At 37.5% G+C, this 14736-nt stretch overlaps 1 protein-coding gene across 1 annotated transcript in view; it reads left to right on the top strand.

The window, feature by feature from the left end:
• The window catches only part of FOCAD (focadhesin), a 90342-nt gene extending 78880 nt beyond the window's left edge, over positions 1-11462 (top strand). The window contains exons 37-45 of the mRNA XM_054286399.1: positions 544-672; positions 1693-1808; positions 3052-3312; positions 3927-4016; positions 5531-5708; positions 7105-7202; positions 8186-8437; positions 9566-9641; positions 11034-11462. Coding sequence (XP_054142374.1) covers positions 544-672; positions 1693-1808; positions 3052-3312; positions 3927-4016; positions 5531-5708; positions 7105-7202; positions 8186-8437; positions 9566-9641; positions 11034-11107 — 1274 coding nt within the window. The 3' untranslated portion in view covers positions 11108-11462. The remainder of the gene's footprint in view (positions 1-543; positions 673-1692; positions 1809-3051; positions 3313-3926; positions 4017-5530; positions 5709-7104; positions 7203-8185; positions 8438-9565; positions 9642-11033) is intronic.
• The last annotated feature ends 3274 nt before the right edge of the window (positions 11463-14736 follow it).

Below are 14736 nucleotides of genomic sequence, written 5' to 3'. Positions count from 1 at the left end.
CTTCTGTGTGGAATTAAGTGAGCTCACTGCTGTCCTATGAAGCAAGCTTTGCTTTAAATGGTGGTTAAAATGCCTATGTTTTGATTCCAGGAGGACTGAATTAACTTATGTTGACATAAGTTAACATGGTGTGTAGCAAAGGTTAGCACTTATCTGACTGTTCTTTTGGCCTGCATCTACAAGATGAGAAAGGAAAACATTGTCAGAAAACTCTGACAATGTTCTCCCAATAAGAAATGCAGAAATACTACCTTACTAGATGAGGAATATGTGTAATTAACTTATAAATTGACTGAAGAACAAGGGACCAGAAAGTTTCTGTTTATTACTAACAAAAACCAGTTTGACAGGACATTAAAAATGTATCCGTTCATTATAAATGAAATGGCTAATTCTCAGATGCAAAGGGAAGTAACAGTGATTTTGTAACACTTTTCAGTTCTTTACTAGAGCTTGAACTACAGTGTAGTGTTCACATTTTTTGCTAAGCTGTTCAGCCACATATGTGTGTATACAATTTAGACTCTGAATCTTCTGTTCTAGGCCCTGAATCTGTCCCAGCTGAACTGGTGAAAGTAGCACTGGCACCCATTGCATTAGTTGGAGAGAGCCATCAGTATCCACCTGTAAACTGGGCATCCATTCTTTCTCCTTTGATGAGGCTGGATTTTGGTAAGAGTAGTAGTTTTCTATTAAGACTTCTGTATTTGTCACAAGAGTTCTTTACTAATGCAGCTTTTACAAACTTTGGATCCCTCTTCAGGGCTTGAAGTTAGTGGAGTGGCTAGTTTTATTATGCTTTCAAGACTGACTTTTTAGTGTTTGCAAGTATATATTTGTCATCACCATGTGGATACTGTTTAACTGAAGAAAAACTAAAGATCAGAGCTGAGAAGTTCCCTAAAATGTTGGTGAAAGTAGCCTGAACATTTCATTTGAACTATTTGTATGAGTCCATCATAAAACTCAATTAATTGCATCCTGTTATCAGTAACTGGTAAATGCTTGGTCCAATGCCCATGTTAGAGCCTGTATGCCACTTTTTCACATATTTGAACTGTTTGGTAGTTCATCTAGCTATCACTAGTTTGAAATGCACTTTCTACTAAATTACACAGGGTAATAATTTTCAAAATAGTGGAAAAAGATTCCTATACTGAGGTCTGCCATTCTTATGAAGAGCTGAAACTTGTTAAATGTCTGGAGAGTTTTTTTATTCCTGCTTTTCACTTTGGAGTCTTACTTTTGTAAATCAGGGAATTTTCAGAGGAAAGAGTACATCTGTTTTGTGGCTGTTTTATATTTCAAACAACATCATAGTCCAGGAATATTGACTCATTTTTCCTTCTGTGGATTAAATATTGACTTTATTTGGCAAGGAGGGCTTTTTTTTTAATTTTTACTTTTGTTAGCATTCCCACATTTTTGTTCCTGAGAATTGAAATAACTTGAACAAATGCTGATACTTCTTGCTGAAAGTGCATGAATGTAAAGAAGGGTCTTCTAATATGTATGTGTTAAAAAATGTTTGTGCTATGTGTATGTTAAAATCCTTTAAGTAGGATTTTTAGAAAAATAAGTTGTAATGTAATGCTCTAGTAGAACAATAGCCCTCCTTTATTTTATGAGTTGAGAACAAATTTCAAGGGAAAATATTTTCTTTATAACTTACTTTGTTTTCTTCTGTTTTAGGCGATGAGGTAAAACATCTCTGCCTTGAACTGGCTGTGACACAGGCCCAGTCATCTCAAAATGCAGCAATGCTTTTAGGGATGTGGGTGGCACCTCCCCTTATCTACAATCTCAGTGTACGTATGTCAGAAAACTTGCGGGAGCTCAGCACCTCTTTCATATAAAATTCCTCAGTGACAATGTTTAGGCTGTCTCACCAGAAAAGGATTACTGGGTTCATAATTCTTCAGAAATACCATTTAGTGAGTATTTATAGTGAGAGAGAGGTTATTCTGGGGCCTTGAAATTCAAGGCAGACTTAAGACCTGCTACACTCATTTTACTTTACTGCTTAAGACCTATAGTGCTGATATACTGGAGACATAAAGCATGGCATGTAGGGAGAAAAAGTATCTTTTATTTTTACTAGCTAAATGTCTTTAAAAAAGGTCCACCCTAATCTGTCCAAAAGCTTACCTACTTTTTCTAGCAAGGTCTCTTGATCTAGCTAACTAGTAAAACTGGCTATGTCTTGAGAACCTTGCCTTAATTTTGTAGATACCCAACAGACTAACCTACAGTATAATCAGATTTGGTCTTATCCTTCATTGCTTTTCTGTTCTTCTGGAATTGAAAGATGGATTCCATGGTACAGTATGTAAAACTCCCTGAATCCCACAGAACACTTGACTGCACGTTTCTGTTCCTTTATGCAAGTTCAGGAGCAGATTCATGACAATTCTCAGAAAATTAGTTGCTTGTTTCTGTGATCTCTTCAAGGAATGTTTTTTGTTTTAATTCATTAGTCTTAGATATGCAAACATTTGCTGGTAGTTTTAAGGTACATAACTGGTAAAGTACCAAAAAAAAAGATTTTATTTCTGACTACCACTTTTCCAGCTGCAGTGGGAATTTGAGGTCACAAAATGAGATGAGCCACAGAGAATTAAGCTCTGCATTTCGTACAGGTTATTAATTCTTCTTCACTAACTAGCAACATTCATGGTTCCATGGCTATCATACTTCTGTCACTGACTGTCTAGATAGTCTGTATGCTTTATGTAGGGATGCAGTGGGTGCCATGTAAAAATATTGCTCTGTCCATATGGGGATGTGATGTCTAAGGTTCATTGAAAGTAAGTTCTTCAGTTTTTAATGAAAACAGAATATTGACATGTTTGAACCCTTTTTAATTCAAAAAATTCATGACAAAAAGGGAAGAAGAAAAGACCTGAGAAATATTTATGACTTTAGGTGCTTTTATAAGTCGTGTTTGAGCCACTCTTTTTATAATTTTATCCAAATTTTTTATAATTTTATCCATTTTAAGGTCAATGAAGAGCTAGAATTTGAAATGGAGCAAAAAATTTTCCTTTTCAGATGAAAACTCAGAAATATCTTTTCATGTCCCTGTCCCTGTGGATGCAACATGTTGCAGAAGACAAACTGCAGTCTTTTACAGAAGTGCTTCTGATACAACAATTTGAAGTGCAGAACCGCACAAAAAACCCAGAAATTTGCCAGTGTGTTCTACAGGGGCTCATCCAGGCAATGAAACTTCCCAACCCTGCCCAGTTTTGCTGGAGCTTTTTGTGTCAGGCTGTGGAGAAGATATATGAGCTTCTTCCAAATGAGGTTCAGGTGAGGAGTATGAATGAGGTGTATGAACACTGTAGCTAGGTATTTTTTTAATGATGGTAAGGCCCATCCTTTCGCACTGATGCATCAGATTCAAAACATTAATTAAATGTACAATTTTTAGTTATATTAGTTAAAATAGCAGCATAATTTCAGTTTAACTTATTTTTGGTTATTTTAAAATATGATGTTGTGAAACCAATCTAACATGCACTCCTCCCTCATAAACGATTCAGTAATGGAAAATTACAGTATTAGTACTGAAATAAATTTTAATGAAAGAGAAGTGAACAATGAGAAGGGCTTTCTTTTTCCCCACAGAGGATTCAGTTTCTTAAAGTGATTTAAAGAAGCTATTTAGCTACAGAAAATACTTCCAAAGAATGGCCCTTTGCCGTTAAAAATAAAATAAATTCTTTAAAAGTATTCAAACACCATTGTTTTTGTACATTGATGTACGTCAAATTCCTCAGCAAATACAGATTTTCTAAAATAGTTTAGGTAAGGCTAGAAGATAGATTAATTATTCATCATTATCATTAGCAAGTTCCTAAACTCACCAATTTTTATGATGAAGAAAGCCAGAAATAGACATGCATTTAATTTTCTGTTTGCAGAGAGGTGAACTGGAGATGTATATCGACGTAGCAAGATGTATTTCAGAAATGGCTGATTCAGAGATCAATCGCATTGTCCAGATCTCCAAGGTAATTATATTTAGTTATGCTCTTTTATCACCAGATCATGTGAAACAAGCAACCTTGTAATTTGTATTGTCACCAGACTATTTTAGCTCGCTGGGAGCATTTAATTGTTTTACTTGACATGTTGGTAAGAGTGTTCTGGATTTAATCTGCAGGCAGTAGAGAGTAGCAGAAGTGATAAGATCCATATCCCAAACTTTCTCAAAGAGACTGAAATACTCATGATTTCACCTGGCACATTTGAACCAGAGTCTTAACTAACTTGGTGAGGTGGGGGGTGGGGGTTGGCCTCTTCTCTCAGGCAACCAGTCCCAGACAGGATGAGAAGATGCAAAGCTGCACTCCTCTCTCTCCTAAGCTGCACCAGGAGAGGTTTAGACTGGACTTTAGGAACAATTTCTTCACAGACAGTGTGATTAGACCTTAGAATGGGAGTGCCACACTAGGGAGATGGTGGAGACACTGTCCCTAGAGGTGTTTAAGGAAAAACTGGATGTGACACTCAGTGCCGAAGTCTTGTGGACATGGTATTGTTGAATCATATGTTGGACTTAATAATCTCATAGGTCTTTTCCAGTCTAACTGATTCTCTGATACTGGGAATTACTTCTCTTAGCAGAACAGGAATGGTGTGAACCAGAGTGGTGTTATATCTTCTAAATCGCAGACCAATGATGCAAACAGCAGACCACTTGCTTAATACTAGAAATCCTCTTTGGTTAATATACCCACCTGCTTGAAACTGGACTGTAAATGGATCCTGGTGACTAGCTGTCCTTGAACTGGTGGATCTGTGCTTCTGTTAAAAATGTGAAATAACTGACTGAAAAACCTTTCATTCTTGCCTTTATGTTCTATTATATTTACATTCACACTCAGAATGTTTCCTGGTGGACAAGATGACTGAGGATGATAATGGAATAAAGAAAGCTTTTATCTTGTAGCTCACCAGTGGAATCAATTAGCATTGGAATTCTTAGCAGCTGAAACGCTAAGGAAGTGACCTGTGTGGAAGAACTTGATGTTTTCAGATCAAGCTTTTAAAAACAAATATCTTTGACTAAAGCCCCCTGTTCTGTTTGCTGTGAAATTCACTAGAGCATCAAACGTTCAAAAAGGTTGTGGAAGCTGAACTGTCATTTCCTTGTATTTTTCACATCTTATTTCACACTGGAAAACATCATTTAAGAAAACCTCTTTTTGTCACTACAGTGTATCTGTCTTGCAAGAAGACTTGAATGTCCAAAACTGTTAAGCTGTTCATTCAATTCAAAGGGGAATGTAAAATTTAAAGCAGTATGAAAACAAGCTGTACTGAGTTAGTTTGCTGGCCTATTTCGAACAGTGTAAAGTTCAAGTAGCATGTACAGTCTTCTGTGTAATAATATGTCTTGAGGAAAATGAAGCCTACTAGTTATTCAGAGTTTCTTACTTTTTTATAAAGAAGAATGCAGAATTTACTGTTCCCACAAGAAATGTACCTTTAAATTTAACTTTTCTTTTTATTGCATTTGCAGAACAATATCGAGAAGGCCACATTTGTGAAAGTGTATTTAGTTTCTCAAGGCAGATTGTCTCTGATGAACTTGAGTGCCGTGATTCATATTGTGGCAGGATATCATCAGAAGAAAAATATTTTATGGATGTTCTTGCATAGTTTCTATCATGCTCGCATTGTGAGACATGAAAATACAGGTAAAATTAGGCTTAAAGAAAAATCAACAATGCATTCAACAGATATTTATGAATCTACACTGATTCCTTTAAAATAATTTTAAGATGATTTAACCAAAGTGTTTCCAAAATTTTCCATATTAAAAACTAGTGTCTTCAGAATTCTTTTATTATTCAAGTACTTGTACCAAACTTTGCATTTGTGTTTTACTGCAGTTACTTCTTTTTCTGTGATCCAGCTACAAGTCATTTGTCTCATCAATGTGATTTACAGACCAGAATTTTAACTAGATCTGTATCTCCCACTCTTTTTAGGATAGTGTTACAGGTGTACATAGTACATCTGTACATCTCAATACTGCAACTCTGCTAACCTTCTGACCTAAAATCTGACTTCCCAGTATGTGACACTGAAAGTGGGGGATGTTCCCATGAGACTGGTTGAACTAGGGACATAACTTTCTTTCCTGAACTCCTTGCACTGATTTAACACAGGAAATAAATTTCCTTTTTTTCCTCCTCATATCTATACCAGATAGTCATCTGGTGGGTTAATGATTTGGGCTGGCTCAGCTATGGGTCTGACAAAGTATAGAGGCTGATGCAAGAGAACTAGGAAAAACACACAGGAAGATAAAGAAGGAAGAAACAAGAACAGAAAGATACAAGAATGAAGTCTCATTTTCATGGCAGAAAGGTTTTTGTCTGCGTGTATTCACTGAACAACTTCAAAGCATTATATTGCCAGATGCCTTAGCTGCCAGCTGTGTTTGAAGAACTTCAAAGAGTACTAAGTTTTAATTGAGTGAAGTGAGGATTCTTTGGGTAAAAGAGGAGACAGCATGAAAGGAGGCACTTGTATGTGGTCTTGGTGGTGAGCTTCTAGGTGGTAGAACAGATTATGGATAGCAGAATCTGAATCAATGAAATGTCTTCCATCCTTGAGATGAATTAAGGGCTGATTTTATTTTCATGCTTTGACCACAGTTTACTGACTGTCTCAACACTGTAGGACCATTTTCACAGTAATTTGAGGGAGGCTTTAGGATTCTGTAGCAGTCATATGTGCATACTTGGTCCTGCAGGCTGTCATTTTGTGAAATAATTCTCATTCAGCCTTTTGTTTATGGTTTTGTGGTTTGGTTTTCTTCCTGGCTTTTTTATTTTTTTTGTGTGTGTGTGTGTGTGCATGTGTTCAATGTGTTGCCTGCATTATAAGCAACGTTTCTGTACTATTTAAGGGCTTGTATGTTTTCTGTCAGTGGCGGAATTAATCAAATGTGGTAGTGGTGTTGATGATCTTTGTTCTTCTGCAGTTGGTACTTTCCTGCTATAGTGATTTTCTGTGCTTGCTTTTTAATGAAAAGCAATGCATTCTAGTGTTTGACATGAGTCAGTATTCTTTTTCTTTTTCTAGGAGTTCTGAAAAGAATGGACTGGCTGTTAGACATGATGGGCTACATCAGAAATGTAGCGTGCAAGTCAACACCCTTACAAAATGGTGATCTGAAAGAGGTTGATCTGAAAGAGGTAATGGCTGTGAAAATTATTTGGTACAAGGACAGAAGGAGTTTCTGATCTATTTCACATTTTTCCACAGTAATAAGCATTATTCCCCATGTTTTGTATTTTAGAAGATTGTGATCTCACCACCACAGAGAAGATCTTCACAATTTTTGTGAATGAATGTGTATTTAAAACTCTTACTTTAAAATAACTTTTACATTTAGGCTATGATGGAACCTTAAGGCAACTAAAGGAAATAATTCCTTAAAATTTACTGTATTTAGAACAATTGAAGGAAAATTTTGAATTCACTAGTAGAACTGTCTAGGCAGGTCAGAACGGTGTAGTTTCTGGTTCTGAGAGGGCTTGGACAGTTTTAAAGAAATTATGTTTTTCACCTATTTTAGATCTTCTGTTTGAGAACATAAAACAAGCTGCTGCTTAGATCAGAAGGGCATTAATTATATTGCTGCAATATTTCCCAACCATTTATAACAAGAATCACAAGGGTGACCGTCTGTGATTTCCCTCAGCAGTTTGCTGTGAAAAAGTTATTTCCCCATTTTAAGTGAGTTGTAGATCACCTTTAATCTAAAAGATGATTTTAGAAGAATGTGATTTTACTTTTCTTTATGTGGACATTGTAGTTTGAATTTATAAAGAGGCTTATGCGCTTCAAAACATAGAAGGATATTAAAAACTTGTTAGTTCTTGCATTTTGAATTTTGCCTGAATTTTTAAATGATTGTTTTTAAGAGCAGGTCATCATCTGGATTTTGGTCTTGGGTTTCTTTGGTTGGTTTCTTTTTTGGATGAGTTTTTCGTGGTTTTTTTGTTGGTGGTTTTTCAGTGGGTTTTTTTTGTTTGTGTTTTTGTGTTGTTTTTTTTTTTTTGTTTGTTTGAGGGGGTTTTTTTTGTGAGGTTTTAAAATTTTTTTTCTCCTTCTCTATTATTCATTTAATGAAATGCATTTTTGCCGTTTCCCTGTTTAGTGCATAGATTTCCTCATGTGGCTGTTTGCAGCTTCTGTTTTGGCCTGGGCTGACCATGGTGCACCACTACTGCTTGGCCTCAGTGCTGACTGGTCACTGTGGAAACACCATATGGTATCACCAGAATTATATGAGGAACACATTGGCAAGCACCCCACTGACAAGTTTGCTGTGCAAGAGACTCTCACTCTCCTTCCAAGTAGCCTTTCCCTTTTGCTGGCTAAAGAACCATGGAAAGAACAAACACAGAAGGTAAAATTGCATGTAGTGAAATTTGAGTGGCATCTCACTTTACATGAGAAAGCACCCCATTTTTGGTTGTCACCTTGGATCTTAGAGCAGTTATTTCCTCTATATTTTATTGCATCTCAGTTGTGATCTCACTTTATTGTTAATCAGATATGAAAGTAGTTTCTTAAGTAAAATTAAGAAAAAAATAAAATTCCAAAGCTGGGAGTCAAACTCTTAAGAAAATATAGCTGGGAGAAGAGAATTAGGAGCTGCTGGTAGCAAGTCTGTGTTTTAAACACTGAAAGGATCCTCTGCAGCTGCACACACCAAACTGTAAATTCAGAGCAATCAAAGATCTTCTTCATGGTTTGCAGTATGTGTCATTTATTTTGAAGTATGAGTTGAAAATAAATGTGGAAAGTTGGGCCTAATTTGGCAAACCTTCTGTGCAAATCATGTAGTTGCTATATGTGGAAGTACTGTCATTGATCTATAGATTAATAGTTAACTGTTTTGTGCAAACTGGAATCTCTTGAGAACTCTCTGAGCGTGCTTCTGTGCTCAGAGTTACCCCTGAAGTCAGAATTCAGAATGTCAGAGGAATGCAAGGGTGAGCTGTTAGTATGCAAGTACCTAATTAGGTTTTAAGGAAGAATGTGAGGCCTTGCCCTGAAAATCATCCTTATGAGTTTAAATACCATATTGTCATCCAGGCACCCTGCACTGCCAGAAAAAAATAACAAAAAATGAAGAGGTCAAAAGAGGAACAAAGGCAATAAGAGTTCTGAAGTAAAACATTTGGACAAGAGACTGATAAGAAAGAATTATATTAGTAGGTTAAAGGTATGAACAGGCAAGATGGAGGGAAGCTGTTTGATGTGCCTTCTTCTTACAAAGAATTACTGCTGACATAATGAGAAGGAACAAAGGGAGTTTCAGATCCAACTATGGGAAGAATTGCGTTGACAGGGAGATGTACTCAAGGGTGTTTTGTTTACTTTGGGCAGAAGCTTCATTGGCCACTGCCTCTGATTAGATAACTGAATTTAGCAGAAATCAAATGTTGTCTGTCAAACTGAAAATAATTCATCATGTTCTGATACAGGGGCTTTTTTAATTCAGATTTTTTTTTCATATTTCTATCTTCAGTTTATTGAATGGCTGATCAATATGATGGAATGTCCTAGGGAAGCATTATCAAAATCTACCATGGATCTGCTGAAAGGTAATATATTTTTAATTGGGCCTCATTTTTCTATAACAGACAGAATAGATCAAAATTCAGTTGTTATAAGGAGTGAGATTTTGTCTTTGAGGTAATTATCACAGGTAAGTTGACATTGTTATCTGTAACACTTTACATTTGCTGTTTCATCTTCTGATGTTTATGATGTAGCACTTAGGGTCCAAAGGACCTAGAGGTACATCTAGTACACAAGCTCATTTCATTAATAGATCTGTCTGTTGTTTTTGAAGTTACCCTTAAAAAAAAGATGCAGCATACTATTGGGAAATCCTCTAGTACTAGAATACAAATCACATAACTTAGGTGCAAGTAAGGACTTGTGGAACGGGTGGGAGGTGTGCTGTGTGGAACGGGTGGGAGGTGAACTAGGACAGCCTAGTAAAGGGGTCTGAGAAAAAAGGAAAGAGAAATGAGGGTTGTTGAAAAGATGCATGAAAAGAAAAATGGAAAGTAGACAATATGTTGAATTATGGTAGGAGTTGCAGCCCTATCATGCATCCTATTGCTTACTTACATGGGTAGTATCTGTGCAAGTAATTTTAAAAGGACACCACAAATATTTTCAAGTGAGGTAAGTGCATTTGTGCTTTCTTCCATGAACACAAGGCACTTTCTTTGGACCATCTGATTTGTTAGACCTAAACAAGGCTTCTTGAAATCCAGTTATTGAGTTATTTGCATTAATAGGATAATTACCCTTGTTCTGATGTCTGCAGTCTTAGTCACTCTGATAAATTTCCCTGTAATGTCTGCTAATCTCCACCAGAAGCAATGCTAAGGGCTGTTGGAGAACCTCTTCTGTACATCAGAGTTCTGATGCTCACCATATATTGTCAGTATGCCCAGACTTCTCTATAAGTCACTGTTCTCTCTGAGCTTCCCATTGTTTTTTTCCTTTTACATACTAGAACATAAAACTTCCATGTGAATAACTAGACTGTGACTAGGTTGGTTACTGGGTTTTGTCTAAACACATGATTCTTTCAAATTGAATTAAGAAATCGGTGAGTTGCATTTCCAATCAGTGAATTGAGCAGAGGACTTAAGATTTTGTGCTTCTGTTGTTCCCAGTGCCTCCTATGTCCTGGCTTGCATCATTCCTCATTGAATTTGAGCTTTCTGCAATGTTGGTTGATCTGTGTGCCTAAGTGATAGACTAATTAGAAGATCATGTGATATGATTTCAGTAGGAGATGTGCTACAAAGCAAAGGAAGGGCCTAGTACATCACCACAAGTGAAGGAATTATTAAAAGAGTCAGTAAAAGAGGAACTAAACCTATACCTGTGCTAGTAAAATTACTAGGAAGAATACTGTCACATCTTTTCATTTTGACTGCACAATTTAATGTAATTTGTCCCTGTCTTCACAGTTACACTTCTGGCCTTGAGATCTCTTGCAGAGTTCAAGAAAAAAGCAATATGGACTAAAGCTTATGGGTGGTAGCTGCACACCATACCTTATCCAATGAAGAAAACTGTCCGTACTTGAAAACATATTATTATTACTCAGGCATCGAGAAGCTGTATTTCAAAGACATTTCCTACCACAAGATTTTTAATTGGGTTTGGATTTTTTTTTACCCTTTTGCTTCATCACAAAAATTCCTATGAAAATATTTTGTCTTTAAGTGATGTGTTACTGTTTTGCAAATGTGCTGAATCTAAATGAAAAATACACATTCAGTTTCAATTGAATTGTTTCAGTGACATCTGGGAACCTCAAGAGTTGGAATGAATATTCGTTTAATTTGTGGAAGCTTTGAAGGAATGGCTGAAAATAAAACAAACTAGGAAAATTTGATGGATATAGCGTATTTATTAAAGTATGTTTTAATGTAACAAGACTTGGAAAGAGCATTATTTTTGAACTGATAATCCTTCCTGTAGTAATAACACAATGTTCTTGTGCAGTAATGACAACGCATTATGACTATATAGTGTGAGCAGGGTTTCTGGAGGGGGTGGTATTCATGTCTGGGTTGCAATGACTTTATAAAGATTGCTGAAATGAGTCAATAATCCTGATGGCTGTTGTATTTGCAGCTCCAGGACAGTTGCCATTTTCTTTCCACTTGTAACTGTTCTTGTCTCCTTGACACTTCTCTGCACATAATGAGAATTCTTCCTCTGCCTCTAGGGAAAAGGGACAATATAGCAACTCTTTTCCACATTTATCATCTTAAATAAATTAGCCCCTGCTATTTTCCCTATTTATTACTTTTTTTTCTGAAGGAATAGAGACTTTTTCACTTTGCAATCTTGCCAAGACAGGTATTACAAGAGATTTTATATTTAGCAATCCTCCTTGCTGAAGTAGACAAAAATTAACTGAATATAATTGGGCACTGTTCCCTAGTGTCTTTCAAAACAGTACTGGTAAGAGCATTGTTGATTTTTGATCAGGAAATTATATTTCCATACATCTTGAAGACACACCCCACTGGGGGAGTTATCTTATTTTCAGGACTGATAACATTTCCTCTGTTGAAGAAATTCTCTTCTGACTTCTTGGTCACTTGGACTGTTCAGCCTGGAGAAGAGGAGACAGAGGAGAGCCCTCACTGCAGTTACAACCTCCTTGTGAGGGGAAGAGGAGGGGCAGGCACTGAGCTCTTTTCTGTGGTGACAGTGACAGCACCTGAGGGAATGTCAGGGGAGGTTTATGCTGGATATGCAGAAAAGGTTCTTCACCCTGAGGGTGGCTGGGCACAGGAACAGCTCCCCAGGGAAGTCACAGCACCAGCCTGACAGAGCTCAAGAAGCATTTGGACAGTGCTCTCAGGCACACAGTGGGACTCTTGGGGCTGTCCTATGCAGGTCCGGGAGCTGGATTTTATGATCCTTAGAGCCCCCTTCCAAATCTATGGTTCCATGACTCTTTCTAGGATTTTCTCATCCAACAGGGTACTGTGTGAAGGCTGAGCATTTCTTACTGATTGGGTGTGTAAAGGATTAATGCGGTACTTGTTTGCCTTTCCAAAATAGTGTATAATTAACGGTAGTTTTCTGCTGCATATGCATCTCTATACTGAGAAAACTGTCTAAAAGGTGAATGTGCAGAAGGACTCACTGAAAGTCCTTGTCAGTGATTTTCCACCTCAGTTCATGACTTTCCATTTGTGTGCACTTCTTAGTAATCTCTAACAATGCCAAATATGTCACATTTTAATGGTTCCATCTCTAATGTACTGTTTCAAACTAATTTACACCTTAATCATCTCAGTTTGCAGGTTGACTAGCATTTTAATTCAGATGAAATTTTGTCTTTTTTAAAGGAAATCACTGTGTGATGCCTACTTGCTGTGTTTCAGTTTGCATAGAGGAGCAATATGTAAACATCTGAATTAACTAAATTCTTACTGATGTCTAGTAGAACATGGGATCCAAGGGGTGGCATAGCATGGCCTGAGGGTGGCAATGTTAATAGAGCTGCATAGAGCACTGAGAGCTTAAGAGAGTATTTGAAATGTTTGAACCCCAATGCACATGATAGAAGAAATAAACAGGATTAACTGGAAGCATTTGTCAGCTCCCAAAGCTATGAGACTGGGATTAGTGAGGTAGAATGAGTTCCATGACTGGAGTGCTGGCATGCAGAGCTACAGACTGCAGGGCTGTAGGAGGGATAGGCAAGGCAAAAGAGTTGCCATTGGAAGGTACAGTTTTCACTGTCATTCCTTGCAGTTAGGAATAATGTGGTTGAAAGCCCCCGCGTGAGAATTAGAGAGATGGAAAACAAAGCAGATGTCACTGTAGGTGTCTACTGCTGTTCACTCAGTCACAATGCTAGCAGTGATTATTTAATCTATGGGCAATGAGGAGAAATCTCTGGACCAGCAGCCCTTCTTCTTATGGAAAATTTCAGTTTCCTGGACACAACTGGAAATGCCAGACAACTGTGACAAGGAAGTCTCAGAAATTCCAGAAGTATGTTGAAGATAATTTCTTGCCACAAGTCTTCATTGAGACAACTAGCAAAGATGTCCCCCCCAACTCTCCCCCTGCCCCTCCCCATCCCCAACTTGCTGTTTGTGAATAGTGAAGGAGAAGATGGGATTTTTAGATGGCTGTTTTGGCCACAGTAATCATGAGTTTAAATGATGAGTTTAAATTTTTTGGTGTAAATGAGAAACAAGTCATCAGAGTTGCTATCCTAGATTTCAGAATAGCAAACCTTAAACTGCTCAGGAAGCTAGCTAGCAGTGTCCTCTGGGAATCTGATTTTCAGAGCTTAGAGATCCATGAGTGCTGGCCCATTTTTAAGGGCAACCTTTTAGAAGCACAGGAGCAAGCAAATCACACTATGCCGAAAGTCAAGTGAGAAGAGCAGCTTGGCTGAACAGGGAACTCCACTTGGAACTCATAAAGAAAAGAATGATGGCTGTAAGAGAGGTCAGGCTTCACAGGATGATTACAGAGCTGTGGATCCCATGTGTAGGGAGAAAACACAAAAGTCCAAAGCTCAGAGTTGAAACTGGCCAGTGTTGGGTCAGATTAAAAAAAAGAAATTCTGAATATGCTTAGAGCAAGAGGAGATCTAAGGAAAATATTCAGCCAGTTCTTGATGAAGGTAGGCAACCTAAAAAAAGGATGAGGAAAAGGGAGAGGTATTATAATGCTTTTGTATCAGTCATTAATAACATTGATACACATTGTTCTGGCCTGTTGTCTCAGAGAACATACAGCAGCAGTGACTTTCCATTTCTGGACACTGAAACTGTAAATGAGCAGTTATATCACTTTCATCTTTGTAAGTATGTGAGGCCTGATGGGATTCATCCCAGAGCACTGGAGTAGCTACTTCTTGGGAGTCTGGGGAAATCCTTGCTGACCAGAAGCTGGCCAGTTTACCAGAAGGGCATGAGGAAAGACACAGACAACTGCAGGGCTGTTAACTTCACTACCAGGGAAAATTTACCAAGATCATACTGGATACTATTGAAAGGCATTTAAAGAACAATATACAAGCACAGTCAACATGAGTTCACGACGGGAAAGCCCTGAGTAATTCATCTGATACCCTTGTATGATACAGCCACCCACCTAGTGGGGCTTTTGATACTGTCCCTTACG

Source organism: Melozone crissalis, unplaced genomic scaffold (genome assembly GCF_028551555.1).
Source record: "Melozone crissalis strain CALT ecotype California unplaced genomic scaffold, PUWL_Pcris_2 ptg000005l_1, whole genome shotgun sequence".
Taxonomy (NCBI): Eukaryota; Metazoa; Chordata; class Aves; order Passeriformes; family Passerellidae; genus Melozone; species Melozone crissalis.
The sequence above is the reverse complement of the archived record's forward strand: the minus strand, read 5'-3'. Positions and strand labels throughout refer to the sequence as shown.